At 42.5% G+C, this 19887-nt stretch overlaps 1 protein-coding gene across 6 annotated transcripts in view; it reads right to left on the minus strand.

Moving 5' to 3' along the window:
• Nucleotides 1-18709, minus strand: part of celsr1a (cadherin EGF LAG seven-pass G-type receptor 1a) — a 312332-nt gene extending 293623 nt beyond the window's left edge. For 3 of the 6 annotated variants that reach the window (XM_080207360.1, XM_080207357.1, XM_080207356.1), the window contains exons 1-2: nucleotides 17000-17886; nucleotides 7172-9700 (exon numbers count right to left, since the gene is read on the minus strand). In XM_080207360.1, coding sequence (XP_080063486.1) covers nucleotides 7172-9700; nucleotides 17000-17765 — 3295 coding nt within the window. In that variant the 5' untranslated portion in view covers nucleotides 17766-17886. Of the gene's footprint in view, nucleotides 1-7171; nucleotides 9701-16999; nucleotides 17888-18099 lie in introns of those variants that run through there. The other 3 variants (XM_080207361.1, XM_080207358.1, XM_080207359.1) reach the window with 3 other exon arrangements.
• Between the last annotated feature and the right edge of the window lie 1178 nt (nucleotides 18710-19887).

Consider the following 19887-nt stretch of genomic DNA (forward strand, 5'->3'; position numbering starts at 1 on the left):
CTTTTTATGCTACCTGCACAAAAGTTAAACACGTGCAACAAAAAGAACTGTGATGTACGACAATATTTTTATTCACTCGTGCTATAGATAGAAGTCAAAATATTTATCATTATATAAGTGTCAACTTGACTCAAATGATGCCGGATTTGAATCCGAATCAAAAGGAGTGGGGATTCCTACCCTAATATGGACTTTGCAACACAAGATGTTTTCTGTCCATTTGAGATGTTCTACTTTACATGGTGCTCGCTCAGATGGATGCAATATGAACCTCCCAAGTCCTGGTCAATGTTCCTCCTTCAATGTACAAAACTAAAATGAGAATACATGTTCATCTGTGGATTTTTTTGCGGGATCATACTGCTCTACAACAGTGATTAGATTCCAAGTTATTCACAGGAAGTGGAGCACTCTGAATAGATGATAAGGCACTATAAGAATGCAACGTTTGTGTTCACCATCTTTTGTTTTCTGGGTGTGGTTCTCCTAGTTCCCTTGAAACCAGTAGTTAAAAATACTTCAATCATCATAAAGGGTGCAATTAAGTGAGACTACAAAGTACACGATCCATTGCTTAAAATTAAAATGTCCTTGAATTTTACCTCTGCTCCAAGGAAACGGAAAGTCTACCCCTGGCATAACCTAAAGCAGACTCTTAAGCATTTGAATTAAATTTTAACAATTTAAAGTCATATTGAATTACTGGCTGATAACACGTGTAGCTAAGTCCTCAAAATGCTGTGTGCAGCATTCAAACACTGGGGATTAACTGTAACATCCCCAACATCAATCCTATTAGGATCCAATCAGGGATCAAAGCTGTAACCTTTATTCTAACTCACCAAACAGTTGCACATTGCATGGTACAAATAAATGGACTATATATGAAGCACTCAGGTCTGATATTAACTGGAAAGATGACGAGGACATGGCAACTGGCCTCAGTGTCCCATGCAAGGAAAGGTGTAGTATTGCTGGCAATGCCTACTGAAACAGCACTGCTGCCTCACAGTGCCAGGGCCCTGCATTTGATTCCCAGCTTGGGTCACTGTCTACGTGCAGTTTGCACACTCTTCCCGTGTCTGCGTGGGTTTCCTCCAGGTGCTCCAGTTCCCTGCCACAGCTTGAAGGACGTGCTGGTTCAGTGCTTGACCCGAACAGGCGCAGGAGAGTGGCGACTAGGGGAAATTTCACAGTAACTTTACTGCAGTGTTAATGTAAACCTTACTTGTGACTAATAAATAAACTTGAACTTGAACTTTAAATACCCCCAACAACTTCAGGAGAGAGGTACAATAGACTAACTTCAGGAGAGAGGTACAATAGACTACTGAAAAAAAAAATGAAAATACAGAAACTTCTTTGTCAATAAAGCAGTGAGCAAACCGCACCCAACAGACTACAAAGTTACTATTTCAAAAAGCCAATTACCAGACATTTCTGGAAAAGTCTTCAATTTCAAATATTTGCTTCATCACTGAAATTGTCAAACATTAGTGACAGAAACTGTCCTGATTTTGTAGCCACTATATTGAGACAAAGAGCTTGTCAAGTTTTGGACAGGTCACTTGTAAAGTTATCATGACCAACACTGCTCCTGTGCTGTGACATTTCCTACACTGTGATTGACAGCTGAATGCACTCTCCCAGCTACTGCCAAATGCCTTCTTTACTGCAAGTGTACTGTTACTCTCAGCTGTCCTTTCACACAGCTGTTGGAATGTCAGACATGATCCCTGGTATTTCACTACAGAAGCTTCATGGAGTAATTGATACAGTGTGAAAAAACTATACAGATGATTTTGTCTACAAATGCTAACCTTCATCAAGAACTGGAATCTGAATGAACGAGAGAAGGATCTCATCAAAGAAACTACTCGCGAATAGGGACTCTTAGGGAAAGAACAACAGACACTGGAAATAATCAAGGTGATCTAATAGGATTTTAATTAAAGGCTGGATACCATCCAGAATCATTTTACAAGCACATTAATGATAACGGCAGGACAGCGTTGACCACAATCTGAACATTATCCTGCTGAACAACCTACTTACTTCATATTTATCTTTTCTTCCTATTCTAATGAAAAGCAAAAGGAGGTCAATACATAGTTTATTCCCAGAACTCAAACAATGCAACTCTATAACCAGTTGCTGGAAAGTAACATTGACCATCGCAGGTTGTTTCCTGCTCATAGTCATTTGCACTAATTACTTTGTTAGACTGGTCAGCCCAGACTGGAAATGAAACACATGCAAAGCATTACGTAAGCACCCAACAAAGCAGCAAACTAATGTCACCGACAGAGGTATGAATGTACATTGTCAAAGGTGTAATACAAAGACAAAATTTTCAAATCTCTACAGAAAAAAAAATCCTCCACTCTAAAGATATCATTTACTACCCAAGTCCTGGAACCCATTTCCAGGCCACTGAACAGCTGGTCAGCAAATCAGCAACACCTCTTGTCATACGCAAAGCATCTAAAGCACACTCCAGTGTATCCAAATAAGGTCAGCGTCAAACCTTGAACAATGCAATCAAAATACATAGTGAACTATTGGCCAGCACAACAGCAAACATCAACACTGTTGACTCTTGCTCGAGTTAGTGTCCAGGGTCTAAATACTCAGCGAAGTTCACAGGCATCCACAAGGTATGATGCCTTTACACTTCACATTCCACATAAATGTACCAATACATGAATGAAACATGCAATCTGCTGCATCCAAAAATAACTGTAGTTTAATTAAAAGATTTCACTTTCTAGACCCATCACTAATTAACATAAGAACATAAGAAATAGGAGCAGGAGTAGGCCATCTAGCCCTTCGAGCCTGCCCTGCCATTCAATAAGATCATGGCTGATCTGTCGCTGCTCAGTTCCACTTTCCCGCCCTCTCCCCATAACCCTCAATCCCCTCTCTTATCAAAAACCCATCAACCCGCGTCTTAAAAATATTTAGCGAGGCAGCCTCCACCACTTCAACAGGCAGAGAATTCCAGAGATTCACCACCCTTTGAGTGAAGAAGTTCCTCCTCAACTCCGTTCTAAACCGCCCCCCTTTTATCTTGAGGCTGTGCCCCCTAGTCCTACTGTCTTTTTTGAGCGGGAAGAGTCTCTCCACCTCTATCCTATCCATCCCATTCATCATCTTATACGTCTCAATGAGATCTCCCCTCATTCTTCTAAACTCTAACGAGTACAAGCCCAGTTTATTCAGCCTCTCCTCGTAGCTCAACCCCCTCAACTCCGGTATCAGCCTAGTAAACCTCCTCTGCACTCCCTCCAAGGCCAAAATATCTTTGCGCAGGTGCGGCGCCCAAAACTGCACACAGTACTCCAGCTGCGGCCTCACCAATGCCCTATACAGCTGCAGCAAGTCCTCCCTACTTTTATATTCAATCCCCCTCGCTACGAAGGCCAGCATCCCATTCGCCTTCCTGACCACCTGCTGCACCTGCAAGCTGGGTTTTTGCGACTCATGCACAAGGACCCCGAGGTCCCTCTGCACCGTCGCCTGCTGCAGTTTTTCGCCCCGTAAGTAATAGTCTTTCCTACCATTCTTCCTACCAAAGTGGACCACCTCACACTTGCCAACATTAAATTCCATTTGCCATTTCCTGGCCCATTTGCCCAGCCTATCTAGATCCTTCTGCAGACTCTCCACACCCTCCGCACAATTTGCCGTTCCCCCAATCTTGGTGTCATCAGCAAATTTCGACACCCTACACTCGGTTCCCTCCTCCAGATCATCTATATAAATGGTAAAAAGCTGAGGCCCCAGCACCGACCCCTGGGGCACTCCACTAGTCACCATATTACAGAGAAAAAGCAGAATTGCTCTTACAGAAGTTACAACGATCAATAAAACAGAGGTGTTTTATCCCATTTCTTTCCCAGTCATAAGGATAGTAAGTGATTGATCACAGTGTGATGTCCACACTAAGTGTTACAGTTTACTGCCCAAGTGCTGCAAATCTGACAACCCAAGAATTGAAAATGCCAATTTGAGAGACATCATGTGTTCTAATCTGGGATCTTGGACCACTTCCATTCACAATACAGTCACAGAAAAAGTTTGAACCACTTTCCGCCAGACTACTAGATTGTGCACAGCATCAAAGCTCATAATTTGACTCTGGGACTTGAAGCTGGTAATGGTAACCTATATCCCAACCTACAGCAAACCTGGTAGAGCAGAAATAGCACTGAAGATATGTGTTATCCACTCTTCCTTGACAGAGATTCCAGTATAATTTTAGAACACATTCTGAAGAGATGGAATTTTTTTCTACGAATCAGAAAAAAAAGTGATCCATTGTCTCTCTAATTTTGGTTTTCCCTCCTTAATTTGCCAAAATTACATCTACATCTTGGGTTTGATTGCCCAATCAATGGACAATATTGCGGCTTAGCCGTGGATCTATTTCTTCAGAGGTTTTAGGTTAATGCATTTCTTCATGGTTTACAATCCTCCAACTTAAAATTTCATTTCCCAGCTTAGATATTAAACTAAAGGTGAGAAACCTTCCTGCTCACGTGTATATAAAAATATCTAATGGCGTTACTCTCAGAAGAGGAACAAGGATGTTCTCTCTGCAATATAAATAGAACTAAAACACTGCAAATGCTGAAAATCTGAAATAATAGCAGAAAGTCCTGTTAAAACTCAGCAGGCCTGAAGGCAACTGTCCAGAGAAAGAGAGTAAGAAGTCTCACAACACCAGGTTAAAGTCCAACAGGTTTATTTGGTAGTACAAGCCACAAGCTTTCAGAGTGCTGTTCCTTCATCAGGTGAGTGGGGGTTCTGTTCACAAACAGGGGATATAACGACACAAACTCAATTTACAAAATAATGGTTGGAGTGCGAGTCTTTACTCAAATCTTAATCAAGTCTTAAAAGGTGCAGACAGCTGTCTGTACTCACTAACTGTCCTGGCTGGAGACAATACACATCTCTTTAACATGTGCTTAACCCTCTCTCCACTCACATTGTCTGTACCTTTAAGACTTGATTACTGTAAAGACTCGCATTCCAACCATTATTTTGTAAATTGAGTTTGTGTCTTTATATGCCCTGTTTGTGAACAGAACTCTCACTCACCTAATGAGGGAGCAGCAGTCTGAAAGCTTGTGCCATCAAATAAACCTGTTGGACTTTAACCTGGTGTTGTGAGACTTCTTATTGTGCTTACCCCAGTCCAACGCCAGCATCTCCACATCAGAGAAAGAGAAATAGAGTTAATGACTCGAGTCATAATAACCCAGCCACTCTCTACAGGTGCGGCCAGGCCTGCTGAGTTATTTACGCACTTTGTGTTCTCTCACTGTCCCCAGCAACTCAACCAGCATCACCAAGAGAAAACAAATTAAACATCTTATCTTACTTACTGCTTGTGAGACTATGCATAAATTGGCTGCCCCATTTTCCTACATTATTGGTCTTCAAACATTTTAGAATGCACTGCTGACAATGTGTGTCATACAAAGACAAATCATTCTTTATAACATCCTCCAAGAAAAACTGGTAAAGGCAAATAGCATCTTGAAGAAAAGAATCAAATTTGGAACAAATGTATTGTCCACTCTTAAGAAAAAGAGCAATAAAACAAAATATGCAGGAGGAAAATAATTAACCAACACAAATAGCATTTATTCCAAAATGGAATCGCAGTTACTGGTAATTAAAATGGACTTCATTAATACACTCTCCAAAACCACTAAGAATTAAACTTCCTGCTACTGAGATTTGATCGACACCAGAACAAGTCAAAAGAATTGGAGGTGTGAACAAAAATGTTTTGATATAGCTTAAGAGTATACTAAAACGACTTCCTCCCTTTTCAGTCTTGTAGGAGAATGGCACTGGTAACTCTGAATGCAGTCTAAAAGAAGATGGATTATGACATCTCTACATACTTTGTCAAGACAAATTCTCCCCTTTCTTATGTGTTAACCAGCTTGTGCCCCTCTTCCTGAATGTATGGGAAACTATGTAAACAGCACTTCACTTGATAAAGATGAGAGACTTTAAACTCTATAACTGGAATGTTTCCTGTTTACAGGAGTTAAAGCAACAAAATAGTCACTACACTCAATTCAAAAGATTAGACTCTTGGTTCCAAGACTATATCATAGTCAATCCATTGGTAATGTTAGGTGAAATCATTGACATAATTTAAGCGAGAATTAGCTCCATTGTTGAGCGGTCATATCTTTGTTTTGTTGCATTTTCAAAATTCAAAACAGAGAAGACAGACAAACAGGGAACGATAAACAGTCATTTTTAGCCTATCACAATATGTTGTTAATGAGAGTAATCATGATTTTAAATTGTGCAAGTCAAATTTGAATTCAGTCCAAGGCCACCAAAACTGCAATACATTCAGCCTTACAGAGAACCAGTCATTAAGAGAGAAACATGTAAACTTGAATCAGCCCGCATGGAAAATCAATATGGAAATATCCACATAAATACTTGATTGTCAAAGGACTCAATTGGCTTCATGTTTGACAATTTAAAACTAGCATTATTTCCTCCGAATTACTCAAACCACATTTATAAAACAGGTATACTTTTGGTTTTTTAAACTTGATAATAGCGAGGCATTAACTATAAAAATCCATTGCTTGGCACATCATACAGCAAGCTGTTCTCTCAAATAATGCATTGTTTAGTAAGGCAGTTTCAAAAATCACCAACTCAAATGGAAATAACTTCCATTGCATTGTCAAGAAAAGCACATTTAACTTTAAATCCAAAGATTAGTTTTTAAAATATTTATCTTTGATCAAAATAATATAAATTTGATCAAATAAATTGAATATGAAATCCAAGCTTAGAAAAATACCTGCAAAATGTTTTGAAGTAACCATTTCCCCCTTTTACGTTCTCTTTATCTCAAAGTGACTACATTCCAACATAAGCTAACATAACTGAAACGCCACCAAAATATAAAATTACAGGATGCTGCTAACTTGCAAAGTTGCATTGAAGTGCAGCAATAGTTAAAAGGTAACAGAGCGAAGCACCATCGACATTGTACATTAAAGATTTGCCCATCTCTTCATAAACTAAGTTAAGCTTAAGTTATCTATTTCATGTCAATTCCTCAAAGTTTTCACTACACATTGAACTACTAGAGGGATGAGTTTTGTCTTCTTACCTGTAACAGAGATCTTTAGGTTCGCTTCTAAAGGTCTGTTATTGTCCAAGTCTTGGCTCAGTTTAAGGTGTCCAGTGTTTTGGTCCAAAATCAAAAGGTTAAGCTCATTGCCCTCGACAAAGGTGTAAAAAAGATGATCTGATACATCCGGGTCATAGGCTGGAATCTTCCCAATCACCCCAGAGGGAAAGCTGTTTGACTTGTTGGTCACATAGTTGTTAAAGATGATCTCAAAATTCCTAAGCACTGGAGCATTGTCATTTTTATCCACAAGTCGAACGTGGATTGTAGCTCGATTGACCAAAGGTGCTGAGGTGGCCTGGACCACAATGATATATTCAGTTTTGGTTTCATAATCCAAATCAGAGAGAGCAATGAGATCTCCAGTAAACATATCCAACTGGAAAACCTCAGGAATGTTTCCTTCCACAATCTGGTACATTATTTGTGCATTTGTTCCCTCATCAGGATCTGTTGCTGTGATCCTGGCCACTGATGAGCCAACAGGACTGTTTTCTTCAATATAAATATCAAACTCATCCTCTTCAAAAGCAGGAGCATTATCATTTACATCAAGCACTGTAATCTGGACATTCACCGAGGCCTTTAGTGGTGGGCTGCCTTTGTCTACAGCAAAGACTCTCAAATTATAAACTGGAACATTCTCTCTATCCAACTTCCTCCCAGTTCGAATAATCCCTGATGAAGGCTCAATGTAGAAATCCCCATCTCCATCATCGCCACCTTGGAACGTGTAAGACACTCTTCCATTGAGTCCTGAATCGCGATCAGTGGCTGAAATCTGCAGTACGCTAGTTGACAAAGGAACGTCCTCATATACCGTGCCCTGGTACAAGTCTCGCACAAACTGAGGGTTGTTATCATTAGCATCATTAACCAGAATTTCAACATATGTAGTATCAGATTTCTGTGGGATTCCATTATCTCTTGCTGTTATTGCCAATGTGTATGATGCCTGATCTTCATAGTCTAGCTCCATCTGTGTGGTTATAGTTCCAGTGTCTGGGTTAATTTTAAACTGGGGAAAGTTGTCCTCCATGATATACGTTATCCTGGCATTCTCCCCTGTATCTTCATCAGAAGCACTGATGATCACCACAGTTGTGCCAACTGGTTTGTCCTCATTGATGCTGACTGTGTAGTGGGAGCTCTGGAACACTGGTCTGTGTGTGTTAGCATCAGTGACATTGACATAGACCTGAACTGTGTCCAACCGAGTTCCATCTGAAGCAGTAACTGTGAGAACATACTGCCTCTCCTGTTTGTAATCTAGGGGCAAAGCTAAAGTGATCAGCCCACCACCACTTTGGCTGGTTATTGAAAATCGGTTTCTCGTGTTGCCACTTGATATTTGATACGTGACCACACTGTTAACATCCCTGTCAATCGCTGTGACAGTCAACACGCTGCTACCCACAGGAGCATCTTCATTCAGCCTTAGGTAGTAAACTCTCTCCGTGAAGGTAGGGTTATTGTCATTCACATCCAATACAGTGATGCTGATCCCAGCGGAGGAAGACATGGATGGGATTCCATTATCTCTAGCTTCTACACCAAAAGAATAAAACTCGGTCATCTCTCGGTCCAATTCCATAGCGACTGTTATCCACCCTGTGTTGTTACTAATAACAAGTGGGAAGTCTGGGGGTGTGTCAACCAGTCTGTATTCCAAACGAGCATTGTCACCAGAGTCAGCATCAATAGCCTGGACGTGAATGACTGAGTAGCCAATAGCAACATTCTCTAACACTGTGGCCTGAAAAGGCGTGCTTACAAATATTGGGGCATTATCATTCACATCAATCACTTGTATCATGACCAAACCAGTGCTATTAATCAAAGGCGGCCTTCCACCATCTTGGGCTTTAATTCGAAGGGTGTATTCTCTGGTTGATTCATAATCCAATGGGTTGATGATGTCAATATTTCCATTTACAGAATCTATGTAGAATTGACCTCTTATATTTCCACTCACTATGCTGTAGTGAATTATCGCATTATTCCCTTTATCTCGATCAGTAGCTTTGACCTGCAGGATTTTGGTATTGACAGGAACATTTTCAGGCACTTGGACAACATACCGCTTCTCACTGAATTGAGGGGAGTTGTCATTCTCGTCTTCCACGGTTATATAAACAGTTGCTGTGGCACTCAGAGGACCAGGATCTTTCCCTTGATCGTTTGCCTCCACAATTAATTGGTATTCAGCCACCAATTCCCGATCTATGACCCCTCTGGTCCTTACAATCCCAGATCTGGTGTCAATCTCAAAGACAGAGTTATTTCCATTATGGTTGACAATACGGTACAGCATGTTAGCGTTGGAAGGTGCATCACTATCAGTTGCTCGAATAGTCAGCACTTCATAGCCCACCTCCACATTCTCCCGAATGACTTCCCTGTACTCGGATAGTTCAAAGAGCGGGACGTGGTCATTAGTGTCACTGACAGTCACAGTAAGGATGGCGGTACCCATTCGACGTGGGGTTCCATTGTCATATGCAGTAACTTTGAAAAAGTAAAGAAAGGGAAAACGATTAAAAAAAACATGCTGGCAAAAATTATAAACTCTTCAGTGAATCATTTTACATTCAGTGAATCATTTCTAGGCGTTCTGCCTAAAGGTCAGTCAAATAAGCAAAGATCAGGAATTATCTGCAGTAACTTTCTAGTCTGGGTGGCTTAGTACTAAGCCACACACTGCAATCATCATATGATGTCTGATGGACAGTGCACCCAGAATACTGCTCGCTCTGATTTTCTCCCACGTAGGAAAACTCTACCTTTGTTTATCACAGCTCAAATTAGTTACTGACCAAAATTGCCAATTTGTAGTGCTGCTACCTCTGATATGGAAGGTTATGGGTTTGAACTGAGATTTCAGTACTGCAAAAACATGCTGGATTGACCAAGATGCATCATTTCAGAGGAAATGTCAAACTGGGGCACACTCTGCCTGATCAGGGATGAAGATTGAGGGAGCAAAAAAAAGACAGGGGAAATAAAAAGGCCAGTCTTGTTGTCCTCGGTTTGAGTAACAGATCACAAAACATATTGATTCCACATCAGTGAAATACAAGGGGGAGGATTAGCATGCAGGTGAATGGTTTTACTTGGGAAGAAAGGTCACAGAAGTGACCTTCTGAACAAGGTGAAGACAATATCCAACTACACTGAGCAACAATTTCCCCTTAGAAAAAAGAAAGAAAAATAATCATCATTGCTGTTGGTATCTTTATACAGCCCAGTCTCAAACCACAAATAAATGGACTGTGGAACTGCCCCCCAATCCTTATTACCTTAGTCTTGCTCTTTCAATCACAAAACATGTCCTCAAATGTTACTTCTACTGCTACGCTCTCATTTTTTGTTCAACATATAATTCTGCCCCTACCCCCAGAGTTGTGAAGTGCCATGAAAGACTTTGCAATGTTAAAATACTTTATGCAAATATGAAGTGTTAGCAGTTACTTATCAAAATATTTACAATTCAAATAAGATCTAATTCATTCTGTAAGGGTTTTAAAAGAACTAAGAACATAGAACATAGAACATAGAACATTACAGCGCAGAACAGGCCCTTCGGCCCACGATGTTGCGCCGACCAGTTACAAAAACAATGACCCACTAGCCTATACCAATCCCTTTTCGTCCATAAACCTATCCAGAGATCTCTTAAACGCCCCCAAACTAGACGCATCTACAACTGCAGCAGGCAGGGCATTCCAATCCCTCACCACCCGCTGGGTAAAGAACCTACCCCTGACATCCGTCCTGTAGCTACCCCCCCTTAATTTAAAGTCATGCCCCCTCGTGCTACCTTTCTCCATCCGAGGAAAAAGGCTATCACTATCCACCCTATCTAAACCCCTAATCATCTTATATGTTTCAATAAGATCCCCTCTTAGCCGCCTTCTTCCCAACGAAAACAACCCTAGATCCCTCAGTCTCTCCTCATAGGACCTCCCCACCATACCAGGCAACATCCTAGTAAACCTCCTCTGCACCCTCTCCAACGCCTCCACATCCTTCTTGTAATGCGGGGACCAGAACTGCACACAGTACTCCAAGTGCGGCCGCACTAGAGTAGTGTACAGTTGCAACATTACACTGCGACTCCTAAATTCAATCCCCCTACCAATAAACGCCAAGACACCGTACGCCTTCTTGACAACCTTATCTACTTGATTCCCAACTTTCAGGGATCTATGTACACACACACCTAGATCCCTCTGTTCATCCACACTATTCAAAGTCCTCCCGTTAGCCCTATACTCGACACATCTGTTGCTCCTACCAAAGTGAATTACCTCACACTTCTCCGCATTAAATTCCATCCGCCACCTCTCGGCCCAGCTCTGCAACCTATCTAAGTCTCCCTGCAGACTATGACACCCTTCCTCACAATCTACCACACCTCCAACTTTGGTGTCATCAGCAAATTTACTAATCCACCCAACTATACCCTCATCCAGATCATTAATAAAAATTACAAACAACAGTGGCCCCAAAACAGATCCCTGAGGCACACCACTCGTAACTGCACTCCATGATGAATATTTACCATCCACCACCACCCTCTGTCTCCTATCTGATAGCCAATTCCTGATCCAACTTCCTAGATTACCCACAATCCCATACATCTGCATTTTCTGCAGAAGCCTACCATGGTGAACCTTATCGAACGCCTTACTAAAATCCATATATACCACGTCAACTGCCTTACCCCCATCCACCTCTTTGGTCACCTTCTCAAAAAACTCAATAAGGTTAGTAAGGCACGACCTACCTGCTACAAAACCATGCTGACTATTTCTAATCAATTCATTACACTCCAAATAACTATAAATCCTATCCCTAATAATTTTTTCTAAAACCTTGCCCACAACAGAAGTAAGACTCACCGGTCTATAATTCCCGGCAAAGTCTCTGTTCCCCTTCTTAAACAATGGGACAACATTCGCTATCCTCCAATCCTCCGGGACTACACCAGAGACCATGGTAATTGTTGCAATTTAGTGGATACCAAACACATATGAAAATGGGCCATACAGAAAAGTGCACATTGTTGCAAAACCATAAACAATAGCTGCATGCAAGCATAGATACATGGCAAATGGATTAAATGATAACAACTGTGAAATCAAAAGATGTAAAACCACAATTTTAAAATATCAATACTATAAGTAATTAGCCACTTATCTGTCTGAGGTTAATTAAATAGACGAAGAGAATGAGTGCAAATGTATCCATCCCTGGAACAACTACACAAGTTACGTAGAGTATGGTGGTAATCTTATCAAACACAAATTGGAATTTGGGGTAGGGTTTTAAAAAGGCGTGCTTTGGGCTGATAAATCTACAGTTTGTATAGCTCACGTTTAGGACTAGAGAGCGATAGGTAGATACCAAAGCTTCCTGTCCTGAGTTTCACCTCATCTCTTGAATGGCTTCAAAGTAGCAGTGCAGCAGAGGTCTGGACCCAGAACAATTACCATACAGCACACCTTTTTAGCCAGTACACAAAAAATAACACTGCAATCATTTTTCGTTTGTTTAAGTTGCTCAATTTGCTGAAATCAACTGCTCCAGTGCTTCTGAGATTCAGCAATCAAATGACATTTGACACATTCTTCAAATAAACTCCGACAAAGAATCACTTAAAAAAAAAATCAGTGGCACCTCAGCTTGTTCACTGGTTTGCAAAGCCATATTACCCATCACTGTAACTTACAATTGGACAGACAGGGACAAATTCCCTCCTCAAATAAATATTAACTAGAAACAAAACACTTGTAAATGAGTGGTCCTGGGCTCACTTGAAATGATTAAAATTATCAGTAGGATTCATCACAGACCTGATAAGTTTTAAGGTTAACAGTGTGAATATGTAGCTACAGTACTGACATACAAGAAGTCAAAATGACCATTAAAAGTTTCTGTCAAGTGGCTTCCCATCTATTTTTGGTTTCCTTTGTTTTTGGGATACTGATACAATCAATGCTCCGATGACCTTTCTTCCCAAGTAAAAACAATTTACCTGCATGCTCATCCTCCTGCTTGGATTTCACTGTTGTGGAATCAATACACTTTGCAGTCTGTTACTCAAACTCAAGACAACAAAACTGGCCTTATGTCCCTGCAGTCTGTTTTTGTTCTATCAATCTTCAGGCTTTGAAAACTCAATTTTTGTATGCTCCACCACTCTTCCTTGATTTGTTTAATCTTCCCTTCACTTTCCACTTTTGTTGCTCAATCTTAAAACGACTGCTTCAAGAACAAAGTATCTTTTACACTTTCTACTCTGACATTAAAGAATATATCAAAAGATGAACTACCATATCCAAAATAATATGTCTGAATTAGAGGATGGAAATAGTTGGAAAATAGTGTAAAACTAAGTGAGGATATTTGGATTATCGCAATTTATAAAATTATATGGCATGAAACACCACCCATCAGGTAATAAATAGTGTCTGCAATTTCACTCTCCACCCTTAAAGGCTGTGACATTTCATTTTCTCACAGTGCAATACAATCTAGCCAACTAGCAAGTGCAAAAATAAACATCACTGCCCAAGGATTGCAGTTTGTCTTATTATGTGGTATTTACACTAGATTCTGAATGCTCCTGCTATATTCTAAACTTCGTTCCACTTCGTGATAAACTCACTCACGATTTTGGTTCTATGTTGCTTAGAAACTGTGGGCAAGATACCCTGAAACATCGATTCTGTTCCACCTTTGTCAATGAACCATTACTTTTGGAATTGTGCCAGGTAAAATGGTGAGCACAGGAGGTGCTATGCACTTGAGACACATGATGCAGGCTAATTTCATATGTTTAAAAAGGATATGACAGGCAACATGTTAAATTTTGATCTCTGGTGGTGAAATCAGCTTTGATTGTTGCCTGAACCGGGGAGAATTATCTATTACAGTGAAGCATATTTACTGGTCAATGGGAACCCCTATCTCTGAGATTATGTTGTAGGAATGAATGTCTTTGATGCAGCTCACTCAAGTCAAAAGCAGCAATATGAAAGATTAAATAATACCTTCTACAGTCATTACTTATTTTTATACAAATCTGACACAGCATTGACAGAAATGAGTAAACTCTCGACTTTTATTGATGATTCTAAATTAAACAGATGCTGCTGGTGCTGTGGGAAGTAGCTTTCATTTTAAACAACATATAAGAAACTTAAAAACAATCACATAACAATGAACTTTCAGTCACAAGTTAAGGACTAATGATACATTCACTAGTCTTGTCCTTTACCCCCTTGAGGGCTGCAGTACTGTTTGGGTAACAAAAAAATAACAAATCGGAAGCCTACATTGTTAAACTTTATTATGTTTTTAAACTCATTCATGGGATGTGAACAGTGCTGGTTAGACTAGCTTTCATAGTGCAACACTTAGTGCCCTTGAGAAGGTGGTGGTGAGCTATTTTCTTAGATTGCACTTGTCCTTGCATTATAAAAATACCCACAATGTGGTTCAGAAGGGAGTCCCAGGAGTGTACCAAGTGAGTGAAGGAACAACATTATAGTTCTAATCAGGATGGTGTGTGACTTGGGTGGGGAACTTGCAGATGGTAGTTCTCCCATGCATCTGCTGCCTTTGTCCTTCCAAGTGGTCAGGTTTGAAAGGTGCTGTCACAGGAGCCCATGTGACTTGTTGCAGAGCACTCTGATGGTACAGGAAGAGACCATTTGGCCCATCACGTGTGCGTGCCAACTCTTTGAAACAGCTATGCAATTAGTCTGCTATCCCTGCTCTCTCTCTGCTGAAAGATTTCTAAAAGTTAATATTAAATTTACAATATTACCAGTGGCATTAATGATACGCCTAAATGACAAAATCAATGTTAAACTTTGTATTGCTGAGCAATACAAATTTTGCACAATAAGTCAAGTTGATGAGAGACATTTCAGTTTCATTTCATTATTGTACCAAAAAAAACCCCAAAACAATTAAATCCTGGAAGGCTTCATTTGTATAAACAATTTAGCAATGCTCACTGCTTAGGCTCACACAAGATATTTGATCACGTCTGCACAGTACCAGGGGTGAGAGAAGGTCTGTGGAATTGTATCCCACATTGACAATACGAATTCAAAGTAAGAAGAAAATGATTAAAAGGGAAAAAGCAACCTACTGGCAACCAGACTCAAAACCTTGTATTTCCCTGATACCTAAACTGTGATGATTTGTTATTTGATGAAGGCTAACTCATAAAAATGACACTTTTAATCAACAGTCAGTGTGCAGTACCAGATATTTTAAACTGCAGGTCGCTCATCTGCTGCTGAAACCCTCAATTCATGCTTTTGTTGCCTCTGGTCTTGACTATTTCAACACACTCCTCCCAGCCTCTCATATTCTGCTCACCATAAATTCAACAACATCCAAAGTTCTGTCCATATCCTAACTTGGACCAAGTAGCAATCATCTATTTTCTCTGTGCTCACAGAACCTACATGAACTCCCAGTTCAGCAAAGTTTTAAATTTAAGACTCACATCCTGATTTTGAAATCTCTGCATAGCTTCTTCAGTCCTTCCTGTTTCCCTCCCCTATCCTATCAACATCTAAATATCAGCATTCCTCTAATTCTATGGATTGACAGCTATGACTGTAACACTACATTCAGCACCCTCTCCTTTCCTTCTCCCCCATGTACTCTACGAATGGTACGTTTTGTCTGCATAGCATGCAAGAAGCATCTGTATCTATCTCAATAGATGTGACAATAATAAATCAAATTGGAATATTTAAATCAAAAAGGGTGACTGAAACCACGCAGATCTGGAAAGCCTGGTCTGGGGTTTAAAAAGGAAAAAACTATTTCTATTTAAAAAAGAAAAACAGCTTTTCCCCAGTTGTCAGACTTTTGAATGGATCTACTTTGTATTAAGTTGATCTTTCTCTACACCCTAGCTCTAACTGTATAACTACATATTGCACCCTCTCTTTTTTTCTCCCGTGTACTCTACGAATGGTGTATTTTGTTTGCATGGTGCAAAAAGAAACAATATTTTTCACTATCTCAATACATGTGACAATAATAATCAAAATATTTAAATAAAAAGGTGTGATTGACACTATGCAGATACGAAAAACCCTGTTTTATTGATAAAAATTATTTAAACCAAGAGACGCGACAGTGGTTAGCACTGTTGTCTCACAGCACCAGGGACCTGGGTTCGATTCCTGGCTTGCATCACTGTCTGGGCGGAGTCTGCACATTCTCCCCATGTCAGTGTGGGTTTCCTCCGGGTGCTCCAGCTTCGTCCCACAGTCCAAAGATGTGCGAGTTTGGTGGATTGACTATGCTAAATTGTCCCTTAGTGTGGGGGAGGGGAGGGAGAGGGAACGGGAGCAGACTGACTAGGGTCAATGCATGGGTTATGGGAATGGGGCTTGGGTGGGATTGTTGTCGGTGCAGACTTGGTGGGCTGACCGGTCTCCTTCTGCACTGCAGGGATTCTATGATCGACACTATGCAGATCTGAAAACCCCTGTTTTGGGGGAGATTTAAACCAAGAGGGGTGATTAAGAATGTGCAGATCTGAAACATCCTGTTTTCATTGCAAGAAAAACTATTTAAACCAAGAGGGGAGATTAAGAATGTGGCAGATCTGAAAAATCCTGTTTTTTGAAAAGAATATCTATTTAAACTAAATGGGCTGATTAACACTGTGCAGATATGAAAATAACCCTGTGAAGAAAGTTGGTTTGAACTTGTAGCATTGAAGTTTTTGACAGAGACACAAGAGGGAAAGTTTGGGAAGCTCACTTTTAAAGACATGGGTGTCCTTGGTCTCCCGGTCCAGTTGCTGGGTGGTGCTCACAGCTCCAGTCTGGGGGTCCATGCGGAAGTAGTCAGTGGACCTGCTGTCAAACAGCGACTCCATGCTGTACTCCAGCCGGCCCGCCTCCCCCTCATCCAGGTCGCGGGCACTCAGCACGATCACCCGGGTGCCAGCCGGCTGCTGCTCGGGCACCGACACCTGGTAACTGGGCAGCTCGAACTGGGGGCTGCGGTTGGCGCTCCTCTTGGTGCGGGGGGCTGCCCTGCTCCCCGGGCAGCCCGGCTCACTCCACAGCAGGAGAGCGGCGCTGCCCCTCCGGAGGCTGCAGAGGGCGGCCCGGGGCGAGGCGGGGACACGGAGGGAGTGCGGGCTGGAGCCGGAGGCCCGGGCAGACAGCTGGATGTCCAGGCGGGGCGGCGGCGGCGGACCTTTCCGCCGGTGCTTGGTGTAGCAGCCCTGGCCGTGCACATAGACGGCGAGGCGGGCCCGCAGGCTCAGCCCCGCCGCCCGGCGGCGCACGGACAGCGGCAGCGGGCCAGGCGGCAGCAGCCAGCACTCCAGCCGCTGCCTCAGCTCCGGCCTGACTGCCCCATCCAGCCGGTACAGCCAGCCCGCAGCTCCCAGCGACAGGTTCGCCAGCGGAGCCTGTCCCCCGGCCGCCTCCTTCCCCGGGGAGAGGTGCAGCCTGAAGCTGCCCGAGGCCGGCAGCAGGAGCAGGGCGAGGAGGAGCAGAGGGCAGCGGGCACACATTCTCCCAGATACCCACTACTGGCTAAAGTCCCAGCAACTTCTCATCCTCTGAACTATTACCCCCCAACTCAGTGCCTCCTCTGTGCCCAATACCCCCCACCGCCCAATGCCAAATCTCTCTGCTCAGTATCCTCACTCAGCCCCAACTGCCCCTCAACTCCCACTGCCTCCTCGCTCAACCCCAGTGGCCCTCCCTACCCCCTCATTCACTCAGCCCCCACTCCCCTCCCTCCCACACTGCCCCTTCACACTCTAGTGCCCCCACAACGCTCTCTCCTTCCCTCCCACACACTCACCCTCACTCACCTAGTGCCCCCTCACTCAGTTCACTTACCTCCTCTGGCTGGAGCCTGGCATGTTGCTTTTCCACTCCGTCAAACTTTCCTCCCTCTCACCTTTATTTCATTTCTCCCTCCTTTAAAACTTTTTTTTCCTCTGCCCTTTCCCCCCTCACTCTTGCTTTACTTCTCCCTCCTCCTCTTTAACTCTCTTCTCCCCACCCCAATTAGTGTGGGGTTTTCTGTAAACTTTACGGTTCAAACCCAATTTCAGTTCAAGATGGCTCCGCCGCCCCGGCTCTCAGTAAAGCTGCTGCCCTTTCCCAAACTTTCAGTCAGAGGAGCTGTGTCGGCGCGGCTGTGCGGCGGGACTCGCTGCTGAGTGTGAGCCCTGGGGAAGAGGCAGGCGCCGCCGGCGGCTCCCATCTCAGTGCATCAGGGGGTCTGCCTCTCTATCCATCCACCCTCAGCTCCTGATTCACCTCCTCCCTCTCACACCTACTCCCCCCCCCTCTTCCTTCCTCCCCCAGTCTCTGGTCGTTCACCCACGCCTGGTGTCTTCGATACAGCCAGATGCCCCGTTCCTTTGCCTCTCAGGTGGGTTTGGAAGTCTCTTTGCTGCAGGGGTCTCACTCTCGCTCTGATCTGGACGGGTTGAAGGTACAAATGGGCAGAAAGCCGGAGTTGTAGCGGGATCCACACTCCCGGCTTCAATATCTCCACCGCCACCAAATGGATTAAAAAGACAACACAGTCGCCATGTGACCCACTTGGCCCACTCTCTTGGGGAATTCTTAACCAACAAGTTGTTGGGGGGGGGCGAGATTTGGTTCAGTTATAGATATTTATATTTCTTTTTAAAGTGTCAAAGAATCGGAAGAGGCAACAAAAAGTATAGATTCCTGGCGCTCGAAAAGGTGGGAAACTTGCAGGTTGTTGCTATGGCGACTCCTGAGTTTAAACAGGGATCCCAGGGGACGCGACTGGGGCGTTTCATTCACAAACAAAAGCCAACAACGAACTGAGCGAGAGAGGAAAAAAACTACTTGAAACCTGAAGCCAGAGCGGCACGGAGCGAGAAAACACTTGTTAGTAAACCAACCCAGGCAGTAATTCCAAATTGTCCCGTTTATTCGAAACGAGAGCGTTCTAACTTCCTGACTTAAAAGAAAAAATCCGCTTGCTTTATTTCTTTTTGCACAATTTCGGTTGTAATCCGATCACAATGATATCAATCTTTTACGGGAAAGCCTGGTTTGAACCAAGAATGTGTGGCACAGCTTTGTTTATGCTTTTCCCTTTTGCTTTTCCTTTTGTTTAACTACTTGTTGCTATTTCGAGGAGACAGGTCCGACAATTTCTACTAACATGAGCTTTTATCTTTGAAATTACGAACAGAAAATGCCAAATAAACTCAGCAGGTCTGGCAGCATCCGTGGAAAGAGAAACAGGGTTAACGTCTGGGGTCTAAATAACCCTTCTGCAGGACAGAAGAAAGGGAGAAATGTCAAAAGTGTTATTTGAGGGGTTATTCTGCTTGACATCTTTATATTTTGCGTTTCCACTTGCGAAGAAGTCTCAACTCGTTTACTAAGGCTCGTGGAGAAGATATTTGAATGATCATGTAAACTGAACAGGGTACGAATCTCCCCGTGTTTTAGAATCAGGAGCAAGTATTTGAATCTCAGGCATGAGTAACTTTAATAAATCCTAATTGGCGGGAAGCTGGAATGGTGTCTTTTCAAATCACAGTTATTCATGTTCCATTGGTCCTGACACTACACAATCCAAACGCCACCACAAATCAGAAGCGTTGATCCGCCTCAGAATTCACGAAATGAAAC

The sequence above is a fragment of the Carcharhinus amblyrhynchos genome, chromosome 19 (assembly GCF_965287045.1).
Source record: "Carcharhinus amblyrhynchos chromosome 19, sCarAmb.v2.hapA, whole genome shotgun sequence".
Taxonomy (NCBI): domain Eukaryota; kingdom Metazoa; phylum Chordata; class Chondrichthyes; order Carcharhiniformes; family Carcharhinidae; genus Carcharhinus; species Carcharhinus amblyrhynchos.